At 36.7% G+C, this 17,063-nt stretch overlaps 1 protein-coding gene and 1 pseudogene across 3 annotated transcripts; both read left to right on the top strand.

Annotated features, from left to right (window-relative positions):
* The first annotated feature begins 760 nt into the window (after positions 1-760).
* LOC143566704 (uncharacterized) lies at positions 761-2,990 on the top strand. Its single transcript, XM_077053330.1, has 2 exons — positions 761-1,680; positions 2,537-2,990. The coding sequence occupies exons 1-2, from the start codon at positions 761-763 to the stop codon at positions 2,988-2,990; spliced, it is 1,374 nt and encodes a 457-aa protein (XP_076909445.1).
* Positions 2,991-6,125: 3,135 nt separating this feature from the next.
* LOC143566698 (protein ELC-like pseudogene) lies at positions 6,126-11,968 on the top strand (annotated as a pseudogene). 2 transcript variants are annotated; one of them, XR_013141276.1, is made up of 2 exons: positions 6,126-7,496; positions 11,684-11,968. The product of XR_013141276.1 is annotated as a protein ELC-like pseudogene, transcript variant X2 (transcript). The 2 variants fall into 2 exon arrangements; XR_013141275.1 differs by having other exon boundaries at positions 6,127-7,496; positions 11,673-11,968.
* The last annotated feature ends 5,095 nt before the right edge of the window (positions 11,969-17,063 follow it).

Here is a 17,063-nt window from a genome sequence, read left to right on the forward strand (position 1 = left end):
AGTGAGCACCTTCATAAACAAACATACATTCGATATGCAACAGCTGAATGAAACGTAAATCAACGGAGAATTAAAATTGAAATACTAAATCACCATATACATCTGTTAAACAGATTTTAATTCCTAGACCAATTGCAGTTAATCTCTTCACTAAAATCAGATTGTTGAATATTGAAGATGAAGGCAGAATCAGATCGATATAGCGAGTGATTGAAATCAATTAGGGTTTAGGAGCGTGACGGCGATAAAAACAAAATAGGGTTTTATTTTGCCCACGTAAAAAAATTGTTCTCCTACATTTACTCTACTCTCAGCAAAGATTAGAAGAATGAGCGGGAAAATATTCCTTAGGATTAACGTGGGGCTGACACATATTTTATTTTATTAGTATAGACTTTATAACTAAATTATAAATTGTACTACTTTTGATACTTTCTTTATTTAGAAACATAAAACGAGAAAATTGGAAGGTGGCTACTGTCTTCAAAAATGTTGTTGGCGCCTTTACCATTACCATTACCATTACCATTACCATTAAATCCAACGCAGAATCCGCTCGTCTTTCCATCACCTTCTTCTTCTTTATCAATAATAATAATAATAATATCTTCACAAAATCTGTCTACAATCTCTTCAAAATCTTCTTAAATCTTTCTTTCCACAAATCTCTTCATTCAACAAACAAAACAAAAACTCACCTACAACATCATCATCATCATATTATTATATATATTCACACACACACACACATATATATGTAATGCATGACCAAAAACCACAATTCCACATCGGAATTGAATCCGATCATCCTTCATCATCATCCGACTTATTATTCATGTTGCCTTCACCTAAGGACAATAATAACAAATTCACAAGAAACTCTAACCACCAACACCAAATCACAATCAACGATGAATTCAATCTAGTTCATAACCCAACCTTTTCGCCCGAAAAACACCGCTTTTCGGGCACGAAAGCCGTGGCAATCCACCTCCTCCACCGTCTCCGCCACCTCCGCCAACTACAAGCTCACATTCGGTTAATATTATTATTATCCCTCCCATTCTTTTACTTCTTGGTATCACATCCAAGCCATTCGTTCGTACTCGATTTCCTATCCGCATTAGCGTTCTCTTCAGCATTGTTGTTCCCCTTAAACCTCGGCCTCCCGAAACTCCCATCAATTCGTTCGTTACTCGCTCGTTCATTCCCGATCAAATCACATTCTTCCACCTCGTCCAGACCTCCATTACCCGTGTTCTGGTCCATCGGCTCGAAAACGAAAGGTGACAAGACCAAAAGGGTGAATTCGGGGTGTTGGGTGCAGGCGTATAGCAACGGGGATGTGTACGAAGGCGAGTTTCATAAGGGGAAGTGTTCGGGTTGCGGGGTTTATTATTATTACATGAGTGGGAGGTATGAAGGGGATTGGGTTGATGGGAAGTATGATGGGTATGGGGTGGAGACTTGGGTTAAGGGGAGTCGGTACCGAGGGCAGTATCGACAAGGGTTGAGGCATGGGCTGGGTGTTTATAGGTTTTATACGGGTGATGTTTATGCGGGTGAGTGGTCGAATGGGCGCAGCCATGGGTGCGGGGTGCATAGCTGCGAAGATGGGAGTCGGTATGCGGGTGAATTCAAGTGGGGTGTTAAACATGGTCTTGGTTATTACCATTTCAGGTTAGATCTTCTGGCTTGATCTGTTTTGACATTGTACATTATGGTTAAGCCTATTAGACTTACCATCAGGATTAGGCAGGGTTCGGCTCGCTTATGGGTTTAAACGAGATGAGCCGAGTCTGAGATGCTCAGCCTCGGCTCCCTTAACTTACAAGAGCTTGATCTCGAGCTTGTTGACGGCAAGCCGACTCTAGGGCTGTTTTGTTTATTAATGTCACAATAGTATTGTTTTGTTAAATGATGTCACAATATATAAATATATATATATATATATATATATATATATATATATAAGTTAATATTAGGGCCAATTTTTTTACCAGCACTGGGTCCATGAAGGCTCACACATTCTCGGGGACGCCCCTGCTTGTCGTGAGTAATTTTCAAGTTCAACATTGACTCGTTTATTATTTATAATTAATATATAGCCCTTTGTATATATATATATATATATGTAGTATAATATATTACTTTATTTTTGATAATTTTATTTATAATAATGATCATCATATAAATATATATAAATTATATCAAATAAAAATATATTAATAATAGATTGTTTAGGCTTGCGAGCCAGCTTAAAGCTTGATAAGTCAAACTTAGGACCGAGCTCGTTTAGTAAACACACTTTTCTTAGGCTCGAGCTCATTTAAGTTCGGCTCTGTTCGAGCTTTTTACGAGCCAATTTCATTTAGTTCACCGGTGGTTTGGCTTGTTTACACCCCTAGGCTTTCTCTATATATTATATATAGACTAGTATGTTGTTCTATTTAGAAAAAATATATATATGTAACAACTTATATTATATTTTTATTAATACTTGATTTGATAACATTTGTATTTGTAATATTTGCAGAAATGGTGATGCATATGCTGGAGAATATTTTGCAGACAAAATGCATGGTTTTGGAGTTTATAATTTCGGAAATGGACATAGATACGAAGGATCTTGGCACGAAGGAAAACGACAGGGTTTTGGAGTGTACACTTTTAGAAATGGCGAAACACAATCCGGGCACTGGCAAAATGGCGTTCTCGAATCATCCCCACCGCTTCCTGATCATAGGTCCAAAGTCCTTAACGCTATTCAAGAAGCGCGACGAGCTGCAGAGAAAGCATATGAGGCGGCTGGGAAAATGGAGGAATGGGTGAATAATGCAGTTATATCTGCCAACCGAGCAGCCAATGCTGCCCGGGTGGCAGCCATAAAGGCCGTGCAAAAGCAAATACACCAAAGGCGAAATAGCGATGAGCTTCCTATTACCATGGTGCTAAACATCCAGCACCTACCAACCCAATTCACCATTTGACCGGTTCATCTTGGTTATGTGTTGTACTTTAGAAGATATGACCTCATGTACAGTTAGGTAGCTAGATTAGTAGTAAACTAACTACTGAGCTGGAGTTGTAATTATTTGAAAGTCCCCTTGTACATTATGATTGGTTTTAAAGTGTTATATATCAAGTTATTAATTTTAGTTTTGGACTTCAAAAAATCTTCTGATTTTTCAATTCTTGAAACCGGTACATCCGTTTGCGGTTTCATTTTTTTTTGTCATGTGATCTAAGTAACTAGCAGTGTGAGTTAAACTAAAATGACAAGAAAATGAAACTATGAGGACAACTAAACGAAAAACATTGTTTTTAGATGAAACTCTAGAAAAAATTTCATAAGGATTGTATCCCATATCATTGGCTTTAGGTGACCATGTAAACCATAGCAAGTTGCTAATTTGTTGTACTTTAAATAAACATACAAACCTTAAGGTCTTGACTTCCACAATAACCTCCTTTAGTTTGTGTTTTAAGATGTTTCTTTGTTTAACCCAACTTACAAACTTCAAAAGTAAATTTCATGCAAACATAAATTTCATTCGAAAACATGCTTGTCTTTAATCAACCCAACGTAAAATAACATATCAACTATAGTCGTCTCTTACAAGATCGTGTAGTGGATAACGTCCCCATAGGGGCGTTGTGCATCATATGACGTCACATTACCATAAGTGCATTACACATAAAATGTGTATAGTGGATAATCCTCTTTCAATCATTACTCCCTTATTATTTTTTATTGAAAAAACATAAAACATCTTTACTGTTCATTACCTCACCAATTATAAACCTTCAACACCACCGTTTTGAGGGAAACGCCCTCCCCACCTCCAAGGTGCCCCTGGAGGTGTTCCCGGCATTTTGGTGGGGTTATGGACGGGAAAGGCGTCCCTCTACGAATGGTCTAATGCTTCACCAAGTACTATACTCTCAACAACAATCCCATTTATCATAACTTTATTAATCGTAGTGTTTGGATCACATACCGTGTATTGCAAGAACTAGCCAGCCATAATCTGTTTTATATTTACGATCAAGAGGCCCTTTAGTCATTTGACAATTATCTTGGAATATGTAAAAGATTTTCAATGAAGATTCTCACATACTTAAGACTTAAGAAAAGTATCATGTTTTAAACAATGGTATTTTGTTTTCTTATAGTTAAAAAAGTGTATTTTATATCTATTCATTTTTTATCATTTAAAATTAATAACTTGCTAAGCTCCATCGTCCACCACCACATCCACCGCCCAAACCCAACAATTCCTAAGCTTCGTCCTCTCCCAAGAAAATAAAGCTATAAGGATAGCCATACGGAAGATTATTTTTGGATGAAAGTTGCGAAACTGGCCTATATAAACGAAAATGATGATTTACTCTAGAAAATAAATGCATAAAGATTGTATCCTGTATCATTGGCTTTAGGTGACCACGCAAACGAAGACAACTTGCTAACTTGTTATACTTTAAACGAAAATATAAACCTAAAGGTCTTTCACGTCAAATTCCTTTTAATTTGTGTTTTAAGACGGTACTTTGATCAACCCAACTTACTTCTCAGTTATAAATTTCATTTATAAACATTTTTTTTAATCAATCTAACATGAAAATAGCAAAATAGCATATCAAATATAATTGTCTCTTAAATTGTTTCAACTAAGTAGTATACTCCTAACAATCTCATTTATTATAACTTTATTTATCATAGTGTTTGGATTTACCATCTTGTATTGCAAGAACTAGCATCCCATAATCTGTTTTATACATGCGATCTAGAGGCCCTTTATTTATTTGACAATATCTTGGAATACATAAAAGATTTTCAATGAAGTTTCTCACATGCTTCTTAGACTTTAGTCATCAATAAGAAAAGTATCATGTTTCAAACAATACTTGTTTTCTTATAGTAAAAACGTACCTCTTGTTTACTTTTAATTTTGATCATTTAAACTTGTAAATGTATGACATAAGCTTTAACTCAATTGATATTGGAGGGGATGCAAAATTTGAGATGGAGGCCACAAGGTCTCAAGCTCAAATTCGATCATGAGATGGTATGATTTGGCTACCAGCATTGTCTGCGATCACGGACATACATGGCCGCTTTTTGCAATTGAGTTACCCCATATAACGAGACTTTATTCGTTGGTCATTCTTAAGAAAAATAAAAAAAATTGATAACATATTAGAAAAAACAAATTTAACGTCATTTTTGATAGGACAACTCTATAAAATAGTAACCAAGTTTTGAAACCGTTCCAATCATTTCACTCATAAAATCTTTTGTTCCAATCAGGTTATTAAAGTTTTCTTTTTGTAATCCTATATATTTTACCTGGATAACAGGTCATGTAGGTTTTTTTTTGTTTTTAAATAATTTGACATCGCAAAAGATTTCTTAAAAATTGAGAAAAATCAATTTTAAATTATGAAAAATTGCAATAATAATAATAATAATAATAATAATAATAATAATAATAATATGGAATAATGCAAAAAAAAAAGTCGGATTTTTTTTCTCGAAAAATTGCAAAAAATAATAATCTGGAAAATTGCAACAAAAAAAACTGGAAAATTTATTAAAAAACTCTTAATTTTTTTTACATTTTTTTAAACCTTTTTTCACAATTATTTTTTTTCTCGGTTTTCACTAATTTTGTCACTTTAAAAAAAAATACTTTGCAATGTTAAACTATTTAAAAATAAAAAAACCTACAAAACCTGCTATCTAGGTAAAATACATAGTATTAGAACAAAAAAACTTTAGTGACCTAATTTGAACAAAATATATTATGAGTGACCTGATTGGAACAGTTTTAAAACCTGATTACTATTCTATAAAGTAATCCCTTTCGTAGTATAATGGTAAGAAGCTTGAGTTTCTTAATGGAAATCCAGGGTAAATCCTTACAAACAACACTTTGAGGAGCATGAATGACTTAATGATGAAAGACTGAGATTTCAAGTTCAAACCCTTTCGAGTGAGTGGGTTTTCCCTAAAACTGAAGATCTACTTAACGCGATGTATATCCCCGTAGTGAAAAAACTACGGGGAGTAAAAGCTTTGTATCAGTTACCCCGTAGTGAAAAAACTTAACGCGATGTATATCACCGTCCAAACTCGGCCAACGCGCAAATTCCTTCTCCAATAAAATAAACAACCCAAAAAAAAAAAAGTCTCCTCTCGAAACTCCCATCCATCCATTCAAATGGTTTACCCACCGCCGTCACCGTCGTCATCCACCACGACCTCCACCGCCCAAGCCCAACAATTCCTAAGCTCCGTCCTCTCCCAACGCGGCCCATCCTCGTTACCTTACTCCGAAGACGTCAAATGGCTCATCCGCCAACACCTCTTATCCCTCCACCAGTCCTACCCATCTCTCCACCCCCAAACCAACACCTTCACCCACAACGACGGCCGCACCCTCAACCTCCTCCAGTCCGACGGCACCGTCCCAATACTCTTCCAAAACGTCACCTACAACATCCCCGTTGTCATCTGGCTCATGGAGTCTTACCCTCGCCACCCGCCGTTGGTATTCGTGAATCCTACCCGTGATATGGTTATTAAACGCAACCACGCGTTTGTTAACCCCTCGGGCCTTGTCTCCATCCCGTATTTGCAGAATTGGGTCTACCCTAGCTCCAATTTAGTCGATTTATGTCGTAATTTAAGTCATTATTTCGGTCTAGATCCACCTTTATACTCCCAACGTAGACCAAACCCTAACCCTAACCCTAGTCATAACACAAATCCTAGTTATACCTCCTCCGTAAATTCGGCAACAGCTGTTCGTCCTGCGATTCCTCCTCGAATTTATCCGCCATCGCCTTACGGTAGCGGTAGCGGACGGATTCCGTCTCCGGCTCCTCCGGTACAGGCGACGGAGGATTCGAGTGAGGTGTACAAGCGGAATGCGATAAACAAGCTGGTGGAGAATGTGCATAACGATGTGAGTGAGTTGAGGAAGAAGAGGGAGGTTGAGATGGACGGGATGTTTACGGCGCAAGCGGTGTTACGGCAGCGGGACGAGGTGTTATTACAAGGTGTGCGCGAGATGCAGTATGAGAAGGAGGGGTTGGAACAGCAGTTGCAGATGGTTTTGATGAATACGGACGTGTTGGAAGCGTGGGTGAGGGAGAATGAAGGGAAGTTGGGTGGGGGTTTGGGGAGTGTTAACGCGGATGAAGCGTTTGAGACGTGTGATTCGTTGTCGAAACAGATGTTGGAGACGACTTCGGCTGATCTGGCTATTGAAGATGCGATTTATGCGTTGGATAAAGCTGTGCAAGAAGGGGCGATTCCGTTTGATTTGTATTTGAGGAATGTGAGGTTATTGTCGCGAGAACAGTTTTTTCATCGGGCAACGTCTGCTAAAGTTAGGGCTGTTCAGATGCAGGCGCAGATTACCAACATGGCTGCCAGAGCACCTCCGTATGCTGTTTGACCAGCCAACCAGTCGCCTTCTTGTTACGTGGTACATACAGATTAACCCTTTTATGATTATAGTATGTGCTTCTTTGTTAGTTAAGTTTTGTATGATGTTTTAGATGCTAGATACATATAGGTATTGCATAGAAGATTTTTAGAAAACCAAAAATAAAATTTACAATTACGGCTTACACCATGTAGACAGACAATAAAGTTTTTACCACAACTACAGCCTACAAAATAGTAAATTGAGGCAATTTATCAAGCAACTAGAGAATAGATTAAGCAAACATTTTGAATGTATTTAAAGGAGTTTCAATGCATCCAGAGACATTTTTCCACCACTGTGTGAGTATAGATGCATTGGTTTGATCTCTATCTAGTACCTACCATCTGCAGCCAAAGAAACTTGTTCCATTTGATCACAAATTTCATCTTCCTGCAAATCTTTTGGATTTTGTTCATTACCATTCACCACTTATCTTCATATTGACCTGCTAAGCACTTACAATGCAAAATTAAAAAAATAAGGGTGTGTTTGGGATTGCTTATTTAAGTTCAAAAGGACTTATTAGGAGTTTTTGAAAATGTGTTTGGATTAGCTTATGTTGTGGGGAAAGCCAAATCACCAAAAGGACTTTCTTTTAAAAGGAGTGTAATGGGGTTTTGAGCGTTTGAGGGGTGTAATGGGTAGTTGCCAATAATAAGTTAATAAGTCACCATCCAACAAGTTATCAAAATGAACTTATTTACACTATTTCATAAGTTAAAATAGAAAGTCCTTATGAGCTTGCCAAACAACTTTTTAACTTCTTAACTAAAGTTAATAGGCTATAAGGAGGTTAAAATAAGCAATCCCAAACACACTCTTAAGTGTTCAGTTGTTTTTATTGGTTAACAAAGATAAACTTACCTAAAGCACTTCTGTGGCATATCTTCGGGATGCAGCATCTTGCTCAGCAAATCTGCAAGCATCTTCTGTTACCTTATGTTCTTACAAGTTACACCCAAACAAAAGCATTAGTTTTCCAAAATCATATACCATAAAACCTGCTTTGTATCTTTAAAAGGTTAATCAAAAGGCGTGTTCCATCCAACCTGCAGGCTGCATGTATAATGTATGAGATCTGACTATTAAGAAGTTAATTTACTACTAAGGTTACCACAGTACCAGATTCATTAGCTATAATTTACTAATGCCCCATTTTACTCTTAATTATTAATCTTTAAGTTCAAAATGCAGTTTTATTAACACACAGCTTAAGAATCTTTACCATTAGGTCTTCCAAATTAATTGGCATCTTAAATATACTAAAGATAAATCTGGTATTTTTTCTATTAAAATTCATACCAACTGTAGACATCTTAAGCTGTGTGTTAATAAAAGGAAAATTGGATTCTAATAATCCAAACTATTGACCATTGGCCAATATTAATCCCAACTATCACTTTAACTAGTGGCAATCCCAACTATCATTTTGTTACTGATAACAATTATAGTCTAACAAATTATTAACTCTGTTAGTTTTGTTCTATTGAGTTAATATGAATTGACCAAATTACCCTCTCTAACAAATAATAATGATAAAAGAACCAACCAATGTAATCTTTAGTCATCTCCTTCGACCTCCGCCGGAAAACTGGGAAGTCCGGTAACCACCGTCGGATCTAACTCTTCCGGAAAATGGACTATCTCTGGAAAATCGAAGCCACTGTCGGACCTAAAACCACCGTAAATTCAGGAACTCCGGTAAACACCTTATAACCTGCAACTCGGCTCAATCAACGAATAATCACAAACTAAACTCACAGACTATCGCATTCGTTTGGTTCATATCGCATCCGATCTAAAATCAATGCATAATCACAAAGTTCAACATCAAACCTACTCCCAAATTTTCTCAGATCTGGTTCCATCGTCTGAAATGTCGCCTGAAACGATGTTAGAGATAACCATCATCTTACTGACCGACCAGAGAGCGAGAAATCTGGTTACCTGTGACCGGCCACACATCTCCTCGCCGGAAAAACGTGAGGAAGCCAAAGGGGTGAGAGTTTGACTACAGTGGAGATGGTGGCTCATGGAAAATGGGTGGAGAAGGAGGCGGAGACCGGGGATATGGAGAATGCTTGTCGGAGTGGGTTTGTGGTGGTCACCGGAGTGTAGTTCTGCCCGATGTAGCCGGACTTCCCAGTTTTCCAGTGGAGGTTGAAGGAGATGAATGAAGTATGGCTGGTTCTTTAATCATTATTATTGTTAGCGAGGGTAGTTCGGTCATTTTATATTAACTTAATAGAACAAAACTAATGGAGTTAACCATTTGTTAGAGTAGGACTATTATTAGTAACAAAAGTGATAGTTTGGATTATTATCGGTCAAAGTGATAGTAGGGACTAATATTGGCCAATGGTTAATAGTTTGGATTATTAGAATCCAATTTTCCTTAATAAAACTACATATCGGACTTGTAGTATCATACTGTATGAGTATGGCTTTTGAGAAGTTTTCACTTTCTGTCATAGTTATTAAAAGCGTGCGCTTAAGCGCATTTAAAGCGCCAGGCGCATTAATTGCGATTAGCATGCAGCAGATATTTAATGTGCAGTCTTATTTTCCCAAACCTCCCCATGCGTATTAAATTCCCTTTAATAATCTGTTCCTATTCTCTAGGAGTCCCTAACACTCCACTATTCCACAATCAATATTATAGCACACAAAATCATCAATAAACTAAGAATTTAAAGGTTAGTTACAGGTTAGTTTTGTTCTTAAAAAACCTAAATTCGGATTTCTTTCTTTAAAAACCTAATGTCAAGGACTGTGAATATATGTGTTCTTCATAAGATGTTCTATTTAAGTTAAAATTTTTGTTTTTTTAATGTGCGCTTTTTTTTCAAAATCAGGCACTTTTTTTGCGCTTATCGCCTGGGCGCTAGACCCAGCCTCAACGCTTTCAAGCGCTTATCGCATTTGATAACTATGCTTTCTGTATGATAATTGTTCATTATTTTGATCTTTCTATAATGGGGGGTTTTTGTAGGAACATTAAGATTGCTATACTTCAATCCATGACTCAAAAATTTGGTCTTATGACCTTATCTGAACTCAGAACAATTAATCTTAAAGATCATAGGATAAAGAAAGCATACCAAATGAATTAATGATCACAATTGCTTAAGAAATTTTCTGCTACAATTCCCGAAAGTTCACTACTTGTGATTTACCGTACCGAAATAAAATTTATTTGTATTCAAACTTTGATTTCTTCATATTGTGCAATATTTATAATAGATAATCAGAACCTTAGAGCTGAATATCTAATCTAACCATCTGAAATCTTAGAGCTCTTCAACCTGTGCATATTAAATATCTTATTGTTCCATGGACCAGATGCCAATTGTTCCATCACCACCTGCAAGATGAAACCGCCAATTAGAGATGACATAACTTAGTTGTAATATTGTGAACTTCCATCGATACCCGTATTCAAAGGCTGATAGAATACCTACTTGTTTCTCATACTGCGATTTATAAACTTATTTCTGTCATATCCCAATCCTTATGGAAAGTCATAAGTATTCAGTTTCATCTAAAAGCCGTCCTTTTTATTTACTGTTTTGTACAAATTAACCCACATATTTATGCTTAGGGAAGCATGAATATTAGAAAAAACAAATCAAAATCCAATCAATTCAATGGATTGTAGTATATGTTTCTTTCAATCCCAAATCGAGAATCCCTAATCTTAGAAAAATACAGTGTTAGGCGATCGAGTGAAGAAGAAATTGATTGTCTTGCCAGGTGTGAGAAATCGATCACCGTACGATTGATACAGATGTTGATGTAGTTGAAATTGGGGTAAAGGACGTCGATGTCGCAAACGACTGTGGTGGTGCGATGTTAGTTGAGAAAGAAGGCAACGATAGGCTGGTCGAGGAAGAAGCCAGACGACAACGATAGGAGATCGGCAGTGCAAGTACAGAAGCAGAGACCATAGAAGAGATGGATTGTATAAAATACGCGATAGGGTACACCTATAGCAGTTATACTCTAGGCTTTAGAAAATGGAGGGCCTCTGCATTAACTTTCTCGTCTCAAACAAAACTTACACTTTAATATTACATCTGTTCATAGATTGGAAAATTTGATTTTATTCCAGCATGACATTTTCGTCTAGAAGCCAATGTACTGATGAATTACAATCTTAAAACTCTTTTACAGGAGGTTTGTAGATGCTACTGCAAAAGACATCCCTTGAAGATTGATCCTATTTGGAGGAGACTTGGATTTTTATAATGTTACCTTGGTTGGGAGTCTAAGTACAATACAAGGTTTGGTTTGTGTACTTTGGTTAAGTTGCCTAGCTTATTTATAGATAAATAAATAGTACATTCTGTTGATATCTTATTCTCTTTACATTATTACATTTGGTATACGTGTTGTTTCAGAACTTGTAACCTTATCATATGATCGACTTATTATTTTTGCTGCAAGTGTTGGCTAAAGGGATTTAATTTTGTTTTAAAGTGTCAATTGTTGGGTCTTGGAACAGGAATTTACTCCTCTCATAATTGTCACATAGCGGATGTTTATAGCTGTTACTAGGGGTGTGCGTGGTGCGGACCAAAAATCAAAACTTCGGTTTTCAGATTTTTGAAACCGTTCGGTTTCGGTTTAGTTCCGGTTCGGTTTCGGGTTTCTATTTGAGTTTGAAAATTTTAAGCCGGAAAAAAAGTTGGTTTCGGTTTTCTATTTGAGTTTGAAAATTTTAGGCCGGAAAAAAAGTTGGGGAGAAATAGTAAAATACAAGTATAAATAATTTTGATAATTGTTAAGTTGATATTACTTGATAATTATACATTTGGTAAAAGATAATCGAGTTACATATTTATTAAATTCTTATTAATTATTTAAAATAAAAAATAAAAATATAAAAGTTTAGAAATTTGGTTTGGGTTTTTCGGTTTTACTTTTATGCAAAACCAAAACGGAACTGTAAGTTTGGTTTTTAAAAAAACATAAACCCAAACCGTCGGTTTTGTTTCGGTTTTTATAGATTTCTTGCATACCCCTAAGAGTTACCATCCTACAATCTACCAGTCGTGTCATACTTTTAGTTGTATCTTATATTCTTTTTCGATAAAACATCCGAACGATTTACAATGAAGTTGCAGATAAGCAAGTAACACATCATCATAATAGTTACACTATCCTAATAGTTACACTATGTCACACATCATCACATCAGAAACCAGACACATTTAATATAAGTTAGTTGTATGAATTATGTCGATATCAACAATTTGTTCTTCGAATATGTCCTCCATTCCACCACCTACAATAGAATATACAAGATCAAAAGTAATATAAGTTAGTTGTATGAATTATGCACAAAATCATTAAAAAAATCAATACCATAAGATCTTTTATCTGGTTATATATGTTGTTTCTAGCCCCATAGGCACAGTCTGCCTGTAATATCACTTTTAAGAATCAAAAAACAACTCTGTGCTTTAAAAATTAATGAAAAAAAATGACACGCGTTAATAGACGTGTCAAAACTAGGAGCAAAGTTCAAAACAGGGACCCAAAGTTCACATTTTAGAAAAAAGTGTATCACGAATTTACTTTACGAAACAATAGAGTAAAACTCACATATGCACTACGAAAAGAACGGTAGATTTTACTCGCATACTTTTGGCAAAAATTAGAAGTTGCACACTTTACTTGACTTGTTATTACAACTTATGATTTATGAAGATACCCCGTTGCGATGAAAAATAACAAAGTCTTAAAATTTTTAAAAAAATAACAATGAAGACAATTAATTGCCTTTTTTACTCAATAAATGGATTATAACCATTTATTTTGAAACATTTTCCAACATAGGAGTTAATGTTTAAAGTTAAATTGTTTATTAGGTGGATAATTAATTCAAAGAAATTGTATAAATGACACGTAAAAAAGATGTTTTGATTTAATAGTATAAATAGATGCATTTCATCGTGTGTTTGTAATGAGGAGGGCTCAAAAAGCTCGTGGCTCTCTCAATAAAAGCTCAAAAAAACTAGCTAAAAAAACTTGATTTGAAATCAGGGATGTGCGTGGTGCGGTTTTGGCTAAAACCAAACCGAAACTTCGATTTTTGGATTCTTGAAACCGTTCGGTTTCAGTTTTTACCAGTTGAGCTTGAAATTTTTATGCTGAAAAAAATAGACCCAAAATAATGAATTTAGGTATAAATAATTTTATTGATTATTAACTAAGTGAATATTATGCATTTGGCCAAAAATATTTGAGTTACATATTTATTAAATTCTTATAAATTACTTAAAATAAAAAAATACAAAAAATAAAAATCTATAAATTCGGTACAGTTAGGTTTTTTCGGTTTTATAACATGCAAACCAAAACGGAACCATAAGTTTGGTTTTTACAAAATTTTAAAACCAAACCATCGGTTTTTGTATCAGTTCGGTTTTTTCGGTTTGGATTTTTCGGTTTTTCGGTTCCGGGTCGGTTTCTTCGGTTTCTTGCACACCCCTATTTGAAATGAACTGAGCTGAGCTGCTCTTTCTTATAACCAAGTCGAGCTCGGCTCAGCTCGTTGGCTCAATCTTAGGCTTGTTTAACTTCAAGCTCGAGCTCGAGCTGCATTGTTTAATTTCGAACTCCACCCTGACTCTACTTGTGAATAGATAGCAGATGATGGGCATGGTTGCTAAATGGGCTTGTAGCAGATTGGCTTATAGCGGGTCCAATTAAGTTGTAGCTTATCAGAAAGAAGTCCAGTCCATGTGTCTGTCTATCAGATATTTTCTTCATTTATTATCACATGCACATTTTATCTCTCACACTTATAAAAGAGTTTGCTAGATCTTGGGTTTATTGTTAAGAACTGTTTCTTGTTAGATCATCTTAGTTTTAGAGCGGTGGATACACGCTGCGGTTATGCGAATTACTACAATCTGTCAACTGTAGAGCGGTGGATACACGCTGCGGTTATGCGAAGAGTTAAACGGATGGACTTGTCCTTTTGCCCTAGGGTTAACGATGAGGTTATTAAGTTTCCGTATAGTTTGGTGTGTTAAAGAATGATTCAAACCATGTGCGCATGGAACTCTCTCACTCTCTTTGTTAGTTTTGATTTAGTCTCTGCATGATCCTATCATTATGCATATTTTGTTATTTTCAATAAAGCCGTTGGCTCTCTGATGTAGTCAGTAGTTGTTGAGATATTCTCGTTGATTTTCTAGTATTTATAGGATCTTCATGTATCACTCATTTTATCACATTTTCACATCAATAAAATATTGAGAGTTCCAACAATCTTTAGCATTTGTGTGTATTCAATCAAGGCTTTATACCAACAGTTTTGGTATCAGAGCTAGGCTCTTCTGTCGACTCATGGCCGCCTCTTCATCTGCTACAAACATCACTGCTCCATTCGTTCCCTTATTCAAAGGTGAGAGATACGAACATTGGAGCTTAAGAATGAAAACTGTCCTACGATCATGTGAATTATGGGATGTTGTTTATCTTGGTATTACTGCTACCAGTAACGGAGATGATCAACACCGCGAGGCTAAGAAGAAAGATGCTCAAGCCATGGCTATTATTCAGCGTGGTGTTGATGATCAATTATTCTCCCGTATTGCCGCTGCTGAATCTGCTAAGGACGCCTGGGAAACTCTTCGTATGGAATTCCAGGGTGATTCCCAAGTCTAGGCAGTTAAGCTTCAAAGTCTCCGGCGAGAGTTCGAAAATTTCAATATGAAGGATGATGAAGTCGTGGGGGAATACTTCTCTCGTGTTACTGCCAATGTAAGTCAGGAAAGAGCATTTGGAGAAGAAGTGTCAGATCAGAAGGTTTTAGAAAAGATCCTTCGAAGCCTATCTCCAAAATTCGATTATGTGATCCAATCCATTGAAGTCGCTCTGGATCTATCCACTATCAAGCCAGTGAAGCTTATGAGGATGCTTCAATCCCAAGAAGAAAGGATGAACGGGAGGGCTATTGTGAGTCCAGTCAAGGCGGTTGAACTCACTGATGAGAAAGCCCTTCAAGTGTTTCAAGAAAACAACAAACCAACTCGTGGACGTGGCCGAGGGAGTACACCGTTCAGAGGAAGAGGACGTGGTAGATCTGGATCTGGGATGGACCGTAGCAAAATGCCACAATGCAACATATGCAAAAATTTCGGGCATCTTCAAAAAGATTGCTGGTATAATGAAGAACCACAAGTTAATGTTGCTGAGAATGAAGAAACTAGTGAACCTGCTGCTGGCGAATCTGAAGCACAACACTTACTCATGGCATTTATTCCTGAATCAACCAAACAGATGGCTCTAATGGTGGCTGGCTCACCCTCTGGTAAATTTAATAATATCTGGTTTATAGATTCTGGATGTTCCAATCATATGACTGGATCTAGAAATAGTTTTGTAAGTCTTGATGATACATTCACTTTGGATGTACTACTTGGTGATAAAAAGAAGGTGGCAGTCAAAGGCAAATGAACCATTAAAGTTCACACTAGCCCTACATCATTTAAACTATTGAATGATGTCTACTATGCTCTACAATTAGAGTATAATCTGCTAAGTGTTGGTCAACTAATGAGAAAAGGGTATGCCATACTTTTTGATGATGATAAATGTATGGTAAAAAGCAAAGCAACAGGAAAAGTTCTCTTAGAGGTCCAAGTGGCCAGAAATAACATGTTTATTCTCAACACTACCTGCGTAGTAACTGTTTCAAATCCCACACCCACTAAGCAAGAATTGGAAACTCACAAATGGCACCTTAGGTTTGGTCATATTCACCTTGAAGCCCTTAAACAATTGCATGATTCTGGAATGGTTGTGGGTCTGCCCAAAATATCCACCTCGCTGAAATGTGAAGCATGTATTATGGGAAAGCAAGCTAGAGGGTCCTTTCAATCAACGTCATGGCGAGCTAAAAGAAGGTTGGAACTTGTCCATACTGATTTATGTGGACCCATGCAAGTCTCAAGTCTAGGTAACAGTTTGTATTACTTATTATTTGTTGATGACCTCACTCGTATGTCTTGGGTTTACTTTCTCACAAACAACTCAGAGGTTTTTACCAAGTTCAAGATTTTTAAAGCTATGGTTGAAAAAGAAAGTAGGAGATGCATAAAGGTGCTCAGGTCTGATCGTGGTGGCGAGTTCTGTTCACACGAGTTCAACTCTTTCTGCAGTGAAGCTGGTATCAAGCGTGAATTAACTGCCCCATATACGCCTCAGCATAATGGGGTAGTTGAACGTACAATTATGGGGCTTGCTCGAAGCATGCTGTTTGAAAAACAGCTACCTAAGCGTTTTTGGGCTGAAGCTGTATCTACCGCTGTCTATACCATGAATCGATCACCCACTAAAGCATTGGTAAAGCAAACACCTTTGCATGCATGGAGTGGTATAAAACCCACTGTGGGACACATGAAAGCCTTTGGTTGCATAGCTTATGGCTTAAATCTTGCACACAAATCAAAATTGGACCAGAGGTCAGAAAAGCAAATCTTCATTGGATACACTTCACCAGGTTACTCATACAAACTTTATCCTCAACCTACAGACCCTTTCCCAACC

The sequence above is a fragment of the Bidens hawaiensis genome, unplaced genomic scaffold (assembly GCF_021521415.1).
Source record: "Bidens hawaiensis isolate Kalapana, Puna unplaced genomic scaffold, B.hawaiensis_p1.1 tig00023037_1, whole genome shotgun sequence".
Lineage (NCBI taxonomy): Eukaryota > Viridiplantae > Streptophyta > Magnoliopsida > Asterales > Asteraceae > Bidens > Bidens hawaiensis.

Bases quoted from the DNA above. Each gene is read 5' to 3' on its own strand.
- LOC143566704 (XM_077053330.1), top strand. From the start codon at position 761: ATGCATGACCAAAAACCACAATTCCACATCGGAATTGAATCCGATCAT. The intron at 1,681-2,536 runs GTTAGATCTTCT...TAATATTTGCAG, and splicing joins CTTGGTTATTACCATTTCAG to AAATGGTGATGCATATGCTG.